The sequence below is a fragment of the Gadus morhua genome, chromosome 1, assembly GCF_902167405.1.
Source record: "Gadus morhua chromosome 1, gadMor3.0, whole genome shotgun sequence".
In the NCBI taxonomy this organism is placed as follows: domain Eukaryota; kingdom Metazoa; phylum Chordata; class Actinopteri; order Gadiformes; family Gadidae; genus Gadus; species Gadus morhua.
In genome coordinates this window covers 8,528,469-8,543,468 of record NC_044048.1, presented here as the reverse complement: position 1 = coordinate 8,543,468, position 15,000 = coordinate 8,528,469, and the positions used below count along the sequence as shown (strand labels likewise).

General features: G+C 40.8%; 2 protein-coding genes and 1 long non-coding RNA gene across 3 annotated transcripts in view; all 3 read right to left on the bottom strand.

Annotated features, from left to right (window-relative positions):
* LOC115543646 (uncharacterized) overlaps positions 1-12,493 on the bottom strand; it is an 18,396-nt gene extending 5,903 nt beyond the window's left edge. The window contains exon 1 of the long non-coding RNA XR_003976734.1: positions 12,050-12,493. This is a non-coding gene — a long non-coding RNA (uncharacterized LOC115543646). The remainder of the gene's footprint in view (positions 1-12,049) is intronic.
* Positions 529-3,585, bottom strand: hoxc5a (homeobox C5a). Its single transcript, XM_030356064.1, has 2 exons — positions 2,668-3,585; positions 529-1,834 (listed from the first exon to the last, which is right to left on the bottom strand). The coding sequence occupies exons 1-2, from the start codon at positions 3,113-3,115 to the stop codon at positions 1,626-1,628; spliced, it is 657 nt and encodes a 218-aa protein (XP_030211924.1). The 5' UTR covers positions 3,116-3,585; the 3' UTR covers positions 529-1,625.
* Positions 4,298-6,845, bottom strand: hoxc6a (homeobox C6a). Its single transcript, XM_030356052.1, is given in 5 exon segments — positions 4,298-5,160; positions 5,163-5,276; positions 5,278-5,354; positions 5,823-5,895; positions 5,897-6,845. Coding segments are annotated over 5 exon segments (711 nt in total). The 5' UTR covers positions 6,218-6,845; the 3' UTR covers positions 4,298-5,034.
* Positions 12,494-15,000: the final 2,507 nt, after the last annotated feature.

The following is a 15,000-nucleotide window of genomic DNA, read 5'->3' as shown; positions in this document are numbered from 1 at the left end:
CACTTAAATGACACCACGTGCCTCCCATGCACCATTCACAGACCCTGCTTGGGGCGATTGGCATAAGTAACCTTGTAAACTTTAAAATACGCTAAAAGAAAGACATAGAAAAGGGGATTCGATATTGTCCACTTAAAGTTAAGGCCTGCCTGTACACAGAGTAGCCTATACGTAAGTGGACTCTGAGCTAGCCAGTTTTCTGTAAAGGAGAGTTCAGTAGGATCTGTTAGTTGAAAGGTGAGTTGATCTTTATTTACTTTAAGTAAAATGAGAATATGGGCTGAGATCATGGTGTGTACTCTGCTTGCATGCGAGTTAGTCTTCTTTTATATGGGCGTCGTTAAATAAACGCACGGTGCGGCACTTTCTCAGATCTGACCAAGGGGAAGGGTTTTCGCGATGTCTTATCATGGTGTGGTTATAGGAACCACTGGTTTGCATCCATGTTCCAATGTAACGCGTGTTATCACAGGCAGAGCGCCTTCCTACCCTGACCAAACAGGAAAGGGAGCGCGGTGAAGTGGCAGAGAGGGGGCAATAAAGTTTTATTATAGGGCTTTAAACTGGAGCGTTTGTCACTCCTTGAAATAGTGTAAAAAAAAAAAATACAACAAACTCGCAATACAAATACTTGCTAAACATGATCGAGTCATTGAGTCATCAGTTGATTGACATCCTGACAAATTTCAGATTTTGACTTGTTTTGGTTAAATATGTATCCAAAATGTATTCAAACCACAACTTCCTTTGTTGTCACTGAAGTGCAACTTGTAAAAAGAGCAAAAATAATAATATTAATAATAAAATAATAATGCAAAAAGGATTAGATCATTTGATGATTCTGTTTTTTTTTTATTGATTACAATTAATACATGAACAGTTCTGTTATTCCTTAGACCTATATACCTCTTAAGCTTACCAACTGTAAAAAGGACCTCAATTGAATAATACAACAATATCATTGCACAATCCTAAATAGTAAATGACATAGTGTTACATGCATATAACCCTAACAAAACAATCACAACTAACAGCTCACTAACACCACAACGACGTTCCTAACGTGGGCATCTTTAAAATAAAATAAAAATGAAAAAAAAAGGCCAAACGACAATCTTAACAAGTGATTGACTAAGTGCTGGCTATGATAACTTAGTGAAATTTTAAAAGCATTATGCTTTGATTAATACGTAGGTTTATTGGATTAGTTTAAAAACTTTTCTGCCAGATTGACAGTAATGGCATGGCTATCAGTTAACATTCTGCTTTTATCTTAATTAGACAACATGGAATATAATTGGCATGTGGGCCTACTGTAAAGCCTTCAACTATTTAGCCTTTAAGAAAGACTTTCAGTGTGGCTCAACCACTCATCTTCACTCCGGCCCTCGGCGAGGTAAAGTAAGGCTATCGTCACATGGGCGGCAAATTAATTTAGAAATGTAGAGCAATTGATCAAACTGAGTGATATTCAATACATTAGATCCCAAACTGCAGGAAGTGACATATAATTGGTGATGAAGCACATAGCACGGTGTCATGATGTCATTGCTCCGAGAGGTTCATCTGGAGGTCACGCAACTCTCCGCAGCGTGCTATGTACACTGCGTTCACGGGCGTGCTGCTTATTCCTTCACTTTGATCTTTGAGTCCTTCTTCCACTTCATACGTCTGTTCTGGAACCAGATTTTGATCTGCCTCTCGTTTAGGCACAGGGTATGGGCGATCTCTATGCGCCTGCGGCGACTGAGGTACCGGTTGAAGTGAAATTCTTTCTCCAACTCCAGTGTCTGGTAGCGGGTGTAACTGGTCCGTGAACGTTTACCTTCCGATTCTGAAGTGGTATTAAAATCAGTTAGCTTTCATGTCTTACGAGAAATACACACAGAATTACATAAGGTCTACTCTCACAGGGTTTTTTAAGGCATCGAATGCAATAGTTGCCTTTACTTATTAAATATGTGTTGGCCTTTAGAAGCTACACGTGTACATATATTAAAAAGAAAAAGCACAGGAGAGGAAAGACAATATCTCATTACTCATAAAATATTTATCATTTTTTTTAAATGCATGCAGTGTTGGCATATTGGCCCTAACCATTTCAACGTTATTTCAATGTTGTTACCAATCAAAATGCACATAATCTCAGCAAAAAATGGCCAACATGGGCTAAAAGTGGCTCCATTACAAGCCTGGACAAAAAGGCAGGTCTACCCATATCTGTTCGACGTGAAGAGTTCAGCAATAGGTCAGGGCTTGATTTTACCCAGAGTTCAAATGAAGGTTAAATCTCTTCAAAAAGAGAGTTGATAACAGAATGCATGGCCTGACAAACGAGTACAATTGACACGTCCAAAAAGTGATGAAATAAAAAAAAATGAGTCAAACAGCAATGCTCAATGTTAGGCTATTTCATAATTGTATCAAAGATTATTCTGTTATCCAATTATACATCTATAAATCAGCCCAGAGATCACCTCTTCACCGTAACGGAGCAGGTTTACGAGCAATGGATGCCTTTGTCATAAAATTTATGACCGAGAGTTTTTATTATTTCCTGCGTTTGGCCTATAAAACTGAAGAGGAAATTTGGAATGGGAAAAGAAGTGCAGCAGCCACGATGGGGAAACCTTCTCTGTGGCACATTAGAAAATAGGCAAACTTTACCGTGGTTTATATGTAGTTTTGTCATCCAGGGATAAATCTGTGGCCGTGGTTCACCCTCCTGATGCTGGCTTAAATTTGTGTTACGTTTAATCGCATGCGTTCTCTCGACTTTCCTCTCGTTGCCTTCGGTGTTGGTCGTGGATTTCCCACTATGGTCCATGTCTCTGTCAGTCCCCTCGGCCAGCAGCCCGGTCCTGCTGTAGCTGAGAGCACCCGGGTCCACGGAGCTGCCGGAGACCATGGTGAACTCACGTCCAGGCGCTGCAGGGAGATCCGTACTGCCACGCAGGCGAGTTTTCATCTCCTCCCGATCAGCAGAGGTTGGCGGGACGTGAGAAGTGAATATCCCGCTGACATTAACACCCTCGTATCGACTGGACTGGCGCCCAGATAAAGAACTACAGTTATCGAAGCTAAACATAATATGGAGAAGTTGCCTTGATTGCATGAGAATAAACGCGCAAATGTCAAGAGCACATTTGAAGTATAGACTTTCTATAGTTTATGTTCAACGCTGTGAATATATAGAGAGAGATAGAGAGATAGGTAGATAGAGGCTGTATGTATCTGCTATTTCGGTCTTTTGTTGAGCATAGCTTTTCTTTGTAGCCTTCTTGAATTTCGGAGCTGTCGGTTCAAAAAAATAAAGCAGGATTTATAGGTGGGTTAGGCTATATGGTATCTATTTTTTCTTGATACGACGTACCCTGCCCAAATATGGGGTATTTGTGTGGGATCACGTGCAAATGTTGGCCAGTCATAAATTGGCCTGATACTCAATGGAGATATTGATGAATAGGAGAAACGTGTCCGGTAAACTTTAGGCTGTTAGTTGTTTAAGACCAAGTAGGGGTTTTGGTGAAAATGGCAAGACTATAAGACAAGAGCGTCATCTGGTGTTGGGTATAGGGCAGGGCGATCATGTCCACCCCCCCCCCCCCCCCCCCCCCACACACACACACACACACACACACCCACACACACACACACACACACACAACACACACACACACACACACACACACCACACACACACACACACACACACACACACACACACACACACAGACCACCACCACCACTCTAATAAGCCATGGTGCGTGCCCCACAAAGACAATCTTAATGCGATTCTCATTGCGCAACTGCGCGGCACAAAGCTATAACTACTGTTCACCAAATAAACCAATAATAATAATAATAATAATAATAATAATAATAATAATAATAATAATCATCATAATCATGGTCATCATAATAATCGTTATCATGATACAAATTATAATAATAACAATAATTGATTACCACCAACTTAGAGACACTTGAGAATGTTCTGATGGTTATTGTTATAATAAACACGTGCGTATGCCTACTGTCGTCGTAGCCTACTGGTACTTGTTTTATAATACAAATATAGTTATATAGCCTATATCGTTATAATCAGCCTCTCAAAGAAAGACACCAACAACGTTGAGGCTTTATTCGGAATCGTCCTCATCTCCAGACATTTACCGTAAACTCTAGGCCGATCACGCGTATTGTGAATACCCAGCGTCATTACCAATCATTTGAGGTGGACCCCAACCGTATCAGCCTCAACCAATCCCAAACTAAATGGTAAGTAGAAAAAGGATAAATGTTTTTACAAATATTTTATTGATAATTTCTTATAATACACAATTTCGACAAACATGGATTTGTAACCCAAAACAAGTGACGGATTACTAATGTACAAATCTATCTCACGAGAAAAGCTTATCGAGTCTAATAATGGAAAAATGACTAAGCTCAGAGTTATAAAGCGGCTATCAAAGCGGTTAAATGCACATAAGTCCTCACAGGATTTACATAATATAATACTACTTTGAATATACAGGCATCTCCGTTTCCTGCGTGTTTTATCCCGTGCAACTAGAATAGGCTATTACATTAGAGTTGTAAAAATACGTGAGCGTCCTGATCCTTCATATGGAATGTTAATGGAAAATGTCCACTTAAGTCTGACTTAGGCCAACACTGCTGGTTTGAGGGGGGAGTGATAAGGTTTACAGTGATGGATTGTGTTCGGGACAAATAGGATACTTTTTTCTTCAATATGTGGAACAATTTTGAAATCAATATGTTTATTTTATCACACCAACACAAACTGGAATGAAATGTAATTACACGCTCCCACTATTACGATAGTCCGCGTGTGCCATGTGTTGACGCCCGCAGGAATGTGGACTTCTCTATTTGATTCAAGCGCTCGCAATGTAGATATGAGATTAATACGAGAGCGCAGTACAGCTGTTTTCATGCAGTTAAGTCTCTGGTCCATACATCTTTTAGGTAGTGTTGTTGGGTATCCATCGTTATCTCCCTTTCATTTTAGCTCGTGTTCATTCCTTTTTCTTCTCCCTCTTCCTTCCTCTCCTCCGCATCACTGCGTTCCTCCTCTTGAGTGGCTGCTGTCTGTTCAGATCCAGTCACTGTGGACGTCAGGTTAGCTCTCCTATCTTCCATTTCATGCGGCGGTTCTGAAACCAGATTTTGATCTGGCGTTCTGTTAAACAAGGGGCATTGGCGATTTCTATGCGTCTGCGCCTCGTCAAGTAGCGGTTGAAGTGGAACTTCCTTTTCCAGCTCCAGTGTTTGGTAGCGAGAGTAGATCTGACGTCCTCTGCGTCTGTCGGACCCGTAGCCTACACCTATATGGGATCAAATGATATGACAGCATGTGGTTAAACCTTGTAATTATAAAGAGCATGACACAATTAGACGCACGGATATGACCCTGTGAAGTTCTATAGTAAAACGATTGACTTGTTATCAGGCTTTTGTTGGAAAAAACATTATCAAGGTGACAATAACCAAAACACAGAATTGATAAAAACAACTAAACTGCATTTAATTGCACCTTATTGCACAGATTTATTTTGTTAAAATTAAACAAGGGAAGCATGGATAATAATAACTTTCTAATACACCGTGTTCAAATACCATACCTGTAAATCATTCAAAACGAAAGCTGTTTGTTTGCATGTTGAAAAGGCCCATCTACAAGTCGAGTGGATACAGTAATGGTTTATGGGGCCATAAAAAGTAACTTACTCCTTTGGTAAGACATATCGTAAAACTGGCCCATTTCCTTAATTATTTGTCGTAGTAAAACTCACCGCTGTGTGAGTTCATTCGCTGCATCCACGGGTAGATCGGCACGTTGCTCTTCTGCTCCTGGGCCTCCCCTCGCCTGATCCAAAGTGTACTCCTGTGAGATGTGGCTCTGTGAACTAAGTCCCATGTTTGTTTGTCTGCAGCTGGGTAGCCCATCTTTGTCTTGAAGAAACACATTTGATCCATATTCGTATTGCGCCCGGCCAGAGCCAAACACGACGTTGTCTTGAGGAGAGTAGAAAGGTGCATATATCCGATTTTGGCTCACAGCAGCCCCGTACGACGAAAAGTGTCTGACAGTGTCATAGGTGGTGGAATTTAGGGGTACGTTTGGTAGGACGTCTTGACCACCGGATAAATGGCAGGAGATCGACGGATTTGCAAAATAAGAATTCATACCTTGTCTTTAACCCTCTCCAACTCTCCCCACTTCTTTATCGTTCTCCTCTGAAATCCCTTCACTGTAAATCCGCTCTCCTTCTAATTTCACCAAAACGACACCTTTCACAATGAAACCCTCTCTCACCCTCTGATACTCTCAATGCAACTAACCCACTTTGAGGATTCAATATTATTAATTTCCAATCTCCGGTAAGCCGCTCAAACCCGAGTGTTATAGCTGAGCCTTGGCTCCGGGAGAGACAATATGACAATGTCAGCTGACCGTTCTCCGCCAATTGAAAGGCAGGAGTGGAGGAGAAACTGTAGCTTTTAGCTCAGAGCTACATTACTGTTAAAACTCCGACAAACACGACACAGAGCACTCACACTGGTCGTTGCTACAGCATTTCTTAGTGGAAATACACATTTTGAAGTTCATTAGCCTGCCGGCGCACGGATAATTAAGTCAAATAAATACCAAAACCTCGATTTAGGCTCTGTATATTATAAAGGCTGTGCTATATCACAAAACATAAAGAAAATTCCTTTTACATCTGTCAGATTTATTATACATTTTATAAAAAATTGAAAAATAAATTACACAGGATATCTAACGACACGGTACCTGTGTGACTCAGTGTGTGTGAGTGTGAGTGTGCGTGTGCGTGTGCGTGCGCGTGCGTGTGTGCGTGCGTGCGTGCGTGTGTGTGTGTGTGTGTGTGTGTGTGTGTGTGTGTGTGTGTGTGTGTGTGTGTGTGTGTGTGTGTGTGTGAGAGAGAGAATGAGAGAGATAGAGTGTGTTTATTTCTGTAGTGTTTCATGTATGTAAGCCATCTAAACCGTACTGCACACCGCGTTCTGTGTGATGTTGTTGACATGCTCGGTCTGCATATTATACATTTAGCCAATTCATATCAAACGTTCTGAATAGAAAATAACTTTTTTGTTGTGGCATTATAATGTGTATAAATAGAATGTGTCATTTCAACTATTGTGGCTTCTATTGAGTGCACTGGGGGAGGGTTGAGGTGGTAAGAATGCGTTTATGGTCTCTCTTCTCTGAGGGCAATAAAACAAGTGACATTCCCCAGTTTCCAAACACCTACAGCAAAAGCTCTGCAACAACGAGCAGCAAGCTGGAAGAGGAGAATGAACAGCTTTTGTACAACATTTGGAGGTATAGGGCTACATTTACGGTATTACCGCGGATCTGCAGTCTGCATGTAAAGGCTAAAAGAGAAAGGAGCTGATATCAACAAGGTTTTTCGGCGGCCCTTTTGTCGATCATCGGTTCAGTTATGCGATTGTCCAGCCTGCGTCAGACCATTTCGTCACAAGCCACTCGGTACAGCCGCCTTCTTCACTAGGCCGCATGTACAACCTCATTCCATCCAACTAAAGGTCCAAATAATGTACAGGTTCACACCCAATATTATTTTTACCATAGGAGAGGACTTTCTCTCAAATGCAAAGCGAAGACTGAAGTTCTCCATCTTTCCAAATAAAGCTCCGACATTCCTTGACATGGCGGGAGGAAATGGAACTAATAATTATCTGAGATGTGGAGTTGTGGCTTATGGGTTTGAACAAGTCGAGGGAACCGTTTGCGTTAGAAATGCACAATAGGAGTCCGGCATTTGTGTCTGGACTATAATCCGAAAAAAAAAAAAAGCACCTATTGTAAACATATTGTCATCTAGACAAACCGCCTTCCCGTTCATGAATTTCATCATCACAAAGCTTGTTATTTTAAGGGCCGGTTGCTTTTTTTTTTTCCATCATGTGCCCTCCTCATAAAACACGTCCAACAGAATTGATGCAGCTATTTTTTTTTCATTCAAGCTTGCCATGCATTATTTTTGTGTTAAAATAAAATCCCTCAATTGATTGAAAATAAACCCAGTGTTTGATTAACATAATGTATCCTCTAGGTCATTATTAATAAATTAATCCCACAATAGTTTGATGTATAATGTGGCATGAGCATTCCGTTGGTCGATGTGTTTCACGATATTGATTTCTTGAGTAGGATAGATAGTTGCAGTCTAATCGTGCAGCACTGTTTGGTCTATTGCTTTGGACGTTGAATGGAACATAGAAGCGAGAAGAACAAAGAGGAGGAAGGAACTGGTGCAATAAAAGTTTCCCTTTGCCTTATTTGTGACCATATGGGACATCCGCACGGCACAGATTCAGGGCAGCAGAGCATAGGCTATAATAAGAATTAGATTTTTATGAAATAGGTGAGTCTTCTGAAAATCATCCACCTTCTTTTTCGTTTTTTTTATTTTATAGGCCTATGTTATAGCTGTAGCATATTTTCATCTAAATAAAATAAAATTATTATTAAAAATCTACACATATCCGCAGTCCATTTGTGTTTTTAATAGATAACAAATTATTGGTTGCAAATTGTCTCCTTAGATCGGCGCTGATTATTTCTTGCGCATTATTTTTTTGAAATGACTCACAAGCCCGTGAAAGATAGTTTCGCAGCTTCTTAATTTCAGTACTAATTAAATGCGACCCAGCAATTATACATTATGCCACCTTTAATAAGCATATCTATACACATCATTATGGTATTATATATTTATTGGTGGCCGGTTGTTATCTAAAACTTCTATCAGAAGTTGGGAGATTGTGTCTGGGAAAGGAATAGCGGCTGAGCAGCGGAGGCTGGTTGGATCAGTCCAGAGAACTGAGGGTCCTTTAAAGGTATTTTAGTGTTTTATTGCCGCCCGTGGGAGAATGCGACTTAGGAAGTAAAGAGAGCCCGTTTGGTTCAGGTTTGCATTCCTATTGCAAACGTAGTTATGCGGATTCTTGAATATTTCTTAGAACATAACACAAGGAAAAACGTCTGCTTAATCCATATTTTGGCACATTTCAGGATAACAAAAGCATCGACTTCACCGTGAGCCTTAGGGAAAATGTAAGGAACTTGAATTCCAACAACAACACTACATACAATGAATTATACAAATAATTATACAGCAGCTTTGTTCGTTTTTAATTATAAGTCTGTATTTCGCAGGTGCATCTTGATGGAAGGTGTAACCAAAACTCTAAGGGATCTTCCCCTTGTATGACAGGCGTCCAGATATGGACGTAGGCCTAGGCCTATATTATTGCATTTTCTGACAAACAGCTATACTATCGAAGAAGTAATAAGGGTAGGATAGCCTGCCTTAATGAAACATAACAGGCCTTCAAGGGAGCAGGACATTTAAGCTGATCGGTGAATATGTTACCCGGTTGACATTATTTTGACCAGATTCATCTAACTTTAGCATTAACAACGGTAACAGCCTGCAGACTGCCCCGGAAGTGTAGGACTTTGTGTTCGTTAAGCACTCGGGGAACGGTTTCCCAATGGGCGCCCGTCAATCTACACCTCATAAATTATGACCATTAGTAGGTCAAATTAGGCTATGCCGGGTAAAATGACCACTTCTTTAAATATAGACCTTAGTCTTTAGAAATGTTCATTGTAAGCCTGTTTAATACGGTGCCGAGACAATCCAATATTGGAGAGTCAGAATTCCTGTTTAACTTTTTACTTAACATTTTAAATAGCATCGAAATGGCCTCAAAGGTGTGGGTATATTTTCTTTGTTTGAGGACATTCTCTGTCTTTCTCTCTTTGCTTTCTGCAGGCACACAACTAAGGAGCAATTAACGGAAACGAGCCTCTGCAACAGCAACGCGTTGTAAGGAAAAGCAAACAACGGGGTTAACTGTAGGCTGTAAACTCTTTTATGACTTCCTGAACATTTTGTAGGACGACTGAAATCCCCCCAACAGGAAACAATCTCCAACAATTTAACGTCTAAAATCACAACAATATAATACCAAAAGATAAACCTTCTTTGCAGAAATTTACTGCACAATGCACTGAAAATTCATGATCGTTCTTTATGCCTATCTAAACCACACACACAGACACACACGTGCACGTACACACACACACACAAAACACACACACCACACACACACACACACACACCACACACACACACGCACACACACACACACACACACACACAACACACACACACATACACACACGCGCACACACACGCACACACACACACACAAACACACACACAAAAAAACACATACACACGCATACACACATACGAACACACACACACAAAACACAAACACACACACACACAACACACACACACACACACACACACACACACACACATTTAATTGTATCTCTCACTCTCTCTCACCCAACACGCAGTCCTCTCTCTCTCTCTCTCTCTCTCTCTCTCTCTCTCTCTATCTGTCGCTCACATAAACACACACAAACATACACACGCAAACACACACACAAGCCCACACGTAGACAACATACACACGCACACGCAAACACACTCACACACACACACGCACACACACACACACACACACAACACACACACACACACACACACACACACACACACACACACACACACACACACACACACACACACACATACACACACACACTGAAATTGAAACATGGCTTTGTGTTGTATTGTGTATCTGGTGAAATAAAGTGTATCACAGCGTTCTGTCGCTTTCCTTTTTTTTACTCATGAGGCTGTATTATGTGTCAAACAATGTTTGTAAAACACAATACATTATAAATAAAAAACAAATACATTTCCCCTTCAAAGGGTAGGCCTATTGTTTATAAAAAAAAGTCTGAAAATAAATTATTTAAAATCATAAACTATAACATGCGTGTTCTGGATACAAATGTTATGCACGTAGGACTATAGACATACTTTATGATAGGAAGGCCAACATCGAGATGCCTTGATGATCCTGTGTTTTGTTTATTTGCTGCTAATGCAACGTTAGCTGACCTTAGAATCACGTAAGGGTTCATCATTTGTGGAATAAATAATAATAATCTAAGTGATTTGTGATGGAATATTTCCATTTGAAGATGAATTACACAAATGATCATGACAATGAATTTAAAAGTTGAAGAAAAAGTGTAGTATCTATTAACCTCGATTGATGTGCACTCAGTAGACGCTTTGAACTAACCCAATGGATTAGCCCGGCTAGTCTACATCCGCAGCGCGCCGTCATTAGACAGAAACTGCCATTGACAAGTTTCCAACACGTGTAACACCCCGCCCACTTCCACTTTTACCATTTCCTTCGCTAGGAGGCACTGCAACTTGTGTGTTAGTGCCTGCGTGTGTGGTGTGGTGTGTGTGTGTGTGTGTGTGTGTGTGTGTGTGTGTGTGTGTGTGTGTGTGTTGTGTGTGTGTGTGTGTGTGTGTGTGTGTGTGTGTGTGTGTGTGTGTGTGTGTGTGTGTGTGTGTGTGTGTGTGTGTGGTGTGTGTGTGTGTGTGTGTGTGTGTGTGGTGGGGTGTGTGCATGCATTTCCCCGCGTGTATTAAAAAATATAAACATGAAAGGTAATGGGAGCGTGTCTTCGAATTGAATAATAATATATAATAATGCAATTTCCTGCTTCCTTTCTCCGCGACACTCTTGTAACACGACACTGTAGAAACCGCATGTAAATTACCAAACTTTGCATGTCAACAACAGTTAAGCAACATTATGTCACCGCTGATACCGCAAAGAACCTTGTGTATCTTCCGCTCATCATTTGAATACGTTTTGGGTTAACGCAATTAATGAGAGACATCAGCGGATATCATCTCAGGTTACGGGTCAGGTCACCGCCGTATCCTAACAGGGAAGCCACTCAAACATGTATTTCCAATATCCTTCCAATATCTATCCATCATGAAAGCTTGTTTAAACCCAGAAATCGGGCGTCACAGTTACAACAACAGTCACAAGAAGAGCGTCATTTTCTTACCCGGCTGGTGGCCCGCCGTTTGGAGCGACGTCGGGGCGAATCGGATGAAAGGGTCATTGTGGCGAGAGGATACGCACACATATCGGACGCTATGCTATCTCCAAACCACGGTGCGACATTGAAGGAGGAGGCACCCTTATCGGAGGGATTTTTCTCAGCGGCTACGTGCTCTGTCTCTTCTTCCATGGAGCTCCTTTCGCCTCTGGGGGATCAACGCCTCAGACAGAGAGGCTGAGAGGCGGCGACTGTCGCCAAGCGCCTCTGTCAGAGGTGGTCGGAAGGCTGAACGTATCTCACCAAACATCATAGGACGAATTACATTTGTTTTTTAGTCAGAACAGGAAAGAAAGCGACATTTTTTACATCCAAGCGCAGTCCGCTAGTGATACAACGGAAGTAGCAGAGAAGAGACAACAGCATAAAGTTCATGTTCAGAGAGCGTATGCCACGTGGATCGCTGCAACCAATCCCAGAATGGATTCAGTCGTAAACTTTTATTACTCAGCTGTAAATTTCTCCCTTTAACAACCAGGAATGCTTGCGCCCATCTCTTCCCCGTTATTTTAGAGCACACCGAGCTTAAATAGAGAAAGACGAAATGGCTTTGCAGTTCGATTTTGCACCTGAATATGACTGAGAATAGTCTGTTATTTATGCTTGATTAATAACGAGTATTTTAACTGTACAATATTGCAGATACATGATGATAAAACACACACTATCCCAGGAAAAAAAAATACAATTTAAATAGGCCTACATATGGAGGGAAAATAGAGAGATAGAGACCAAGGCAGACAGGTAGGCAAGAGCGAGAGCCAGCCTTGTAAAACCTTCACATCCCTAATTGAAAAGTTTTCCATTAAGGCCTAAACGTGTCTCGCATTCATTTCCCGGCGAGTCAAACTGATGGACCCTGCGTCTGTTAATACCACGTATTTAATATATATATTTAGAAGCTAGTTCTAGTCTTCGCAAAATAGCCATATTTGTTGAGAAAAGCATCAGCATCTCTCTCAAATAGCCTACCACTCCCAAAATAAAAAAATAGTCTTACAAGAGGGGCAATGTTTTTCAACGCTCCATGAACGACCACACTGTGCGTTTCATTCCAGGCTTTAAATACATACATTGTTCACCTTTATAATAAGTGATAATAGTGGGACTTGCTTTTTCTGGGCCCATTGATTAAATAGACACGTTTTAATTCCCGCTAAACATTAACCAAAGCAATGCGTGTTTTTAGATACAAATTTCCAAATCCCCTGTTCTGCAGAGACAGATGAGCCATGATTGTGTCGCCATTCCATCTCGGCTCATAGGCCTAATTCCAGCAATGCGTTTACACAGCCAATAAAGTTTACAGCAGGTATACTAAACTTTATTGTGGATGGCAGCCCTCGGTAGAGGCCCGCACATACAATGGTCTGTCAAAAGTGCTGCTTGGAGCAGTTGTCAACTGCAAACATATCAGACGTTGAATTTAATTCAATTTTTCATTATCAGCGCAAGTCCAATATTATTTTGCATTGGGAAACCTCAAACGATACAGATTGTGTGAATAACAGGTGTTGACCGTAATGCCTGATTTAGCCCTATAGCTTGGAATCAAACGATCTGATCCTAGAAGACATTATTCATTTCGTGTTAAATCAATTGGTCTGAGGTAGGCTTTATACCTTCTGAGGTGACTGCTCACCAACGTTTATTATAGGCTATTATTGCGCAATAATATCAGCATATTGGTGTTATGTATTTGAAATCAGGGGTTTTGTTACTTCAAATGTGGCCATATTCAGAAATGATACGTCCACGGGAAAATACAGAGATGAAGTCGAGGACACATGAAAGAACTCAAGCAGATAACAAGAATCTCCTCGATGCTTCGCTTTCAATCAAAGTATTGGAATTAAACATCTACTTGGCCCAAAATGACAGTAAAGTATGCAGAGTGCAGACTATGAAAGGCAATGCGGGCAGCTTTGGCTTTGGCACTTTGGACTATCTCGTTTTAATAAAAATAAAAACTGCAAACTCGACGACAGCGCAACAGAGACAATGTCGCTTTGGATGTAAGCGGGTCTGCATAAAAAGTGTCCTGTAATTGCAATATTGCTTGACATCATTCGTGACGATCTCCGTCACAGCAGTCAAATGAGCGGTTTGGGCTACATATTATTGATGTAGGTCTGCTAAGCTTGGCTGTTGCACTGTGCCTTCTTTTTTGGGTGGGTATCATTCTTACAGATCTTTTTTTAGATGATTAGTCTGGCAGTTATTAGGTGATTATGGACCTCGCGTGTCAAATTAACCAGCTTCTCATTGTTTATTTTATGAGTCTTCAAAACACCACCAGTGTTATTGATCAGACTAGACGCACGTAATGTGCACTGAGATACCTGCGCCTGCTCTTATGTGTTGATTCTAGTTCGTTGACGCAACCCAACTCTTTGTAACTTGAATTTCTACAAAAACAGGCGGAGAACACTTCTTTCGCAACGGGTCTCTAGTAGGCTACCATTCGTTTTTAAATCATGTCGGTTAATTGTTATTATAAAACAACATGACTTTATTACAAACAATCTCAAAAGGACCCACTTCGCTTTAAGATTAATTAATAAAGCCTTCGTTTTCCCAAGATAGACCTGGAAGAAAGCTTCTTATTAAGCGGATAAATCAAGTGTCTTATTTTTTTGATAATATCATCATGCTGTGAATGGAATCATATGAAGTCCTTACAAGGTAAGGAAGATGATGCAATTAATAAACAAAACTGGATTTTTTTTATATCCAGATGATTGGAGGAACGAGTGAAGTTTAGATATGGAAACTGCGCGCCGAGCTAGATCCAGCCTACAAACCCATTGTTGTAATGTGGAGCTGTTAATTAATTTTCCATGATCATTTCTATATTTCCGATGTAAGATATGAAGGCCATAATCACATAATTTGGC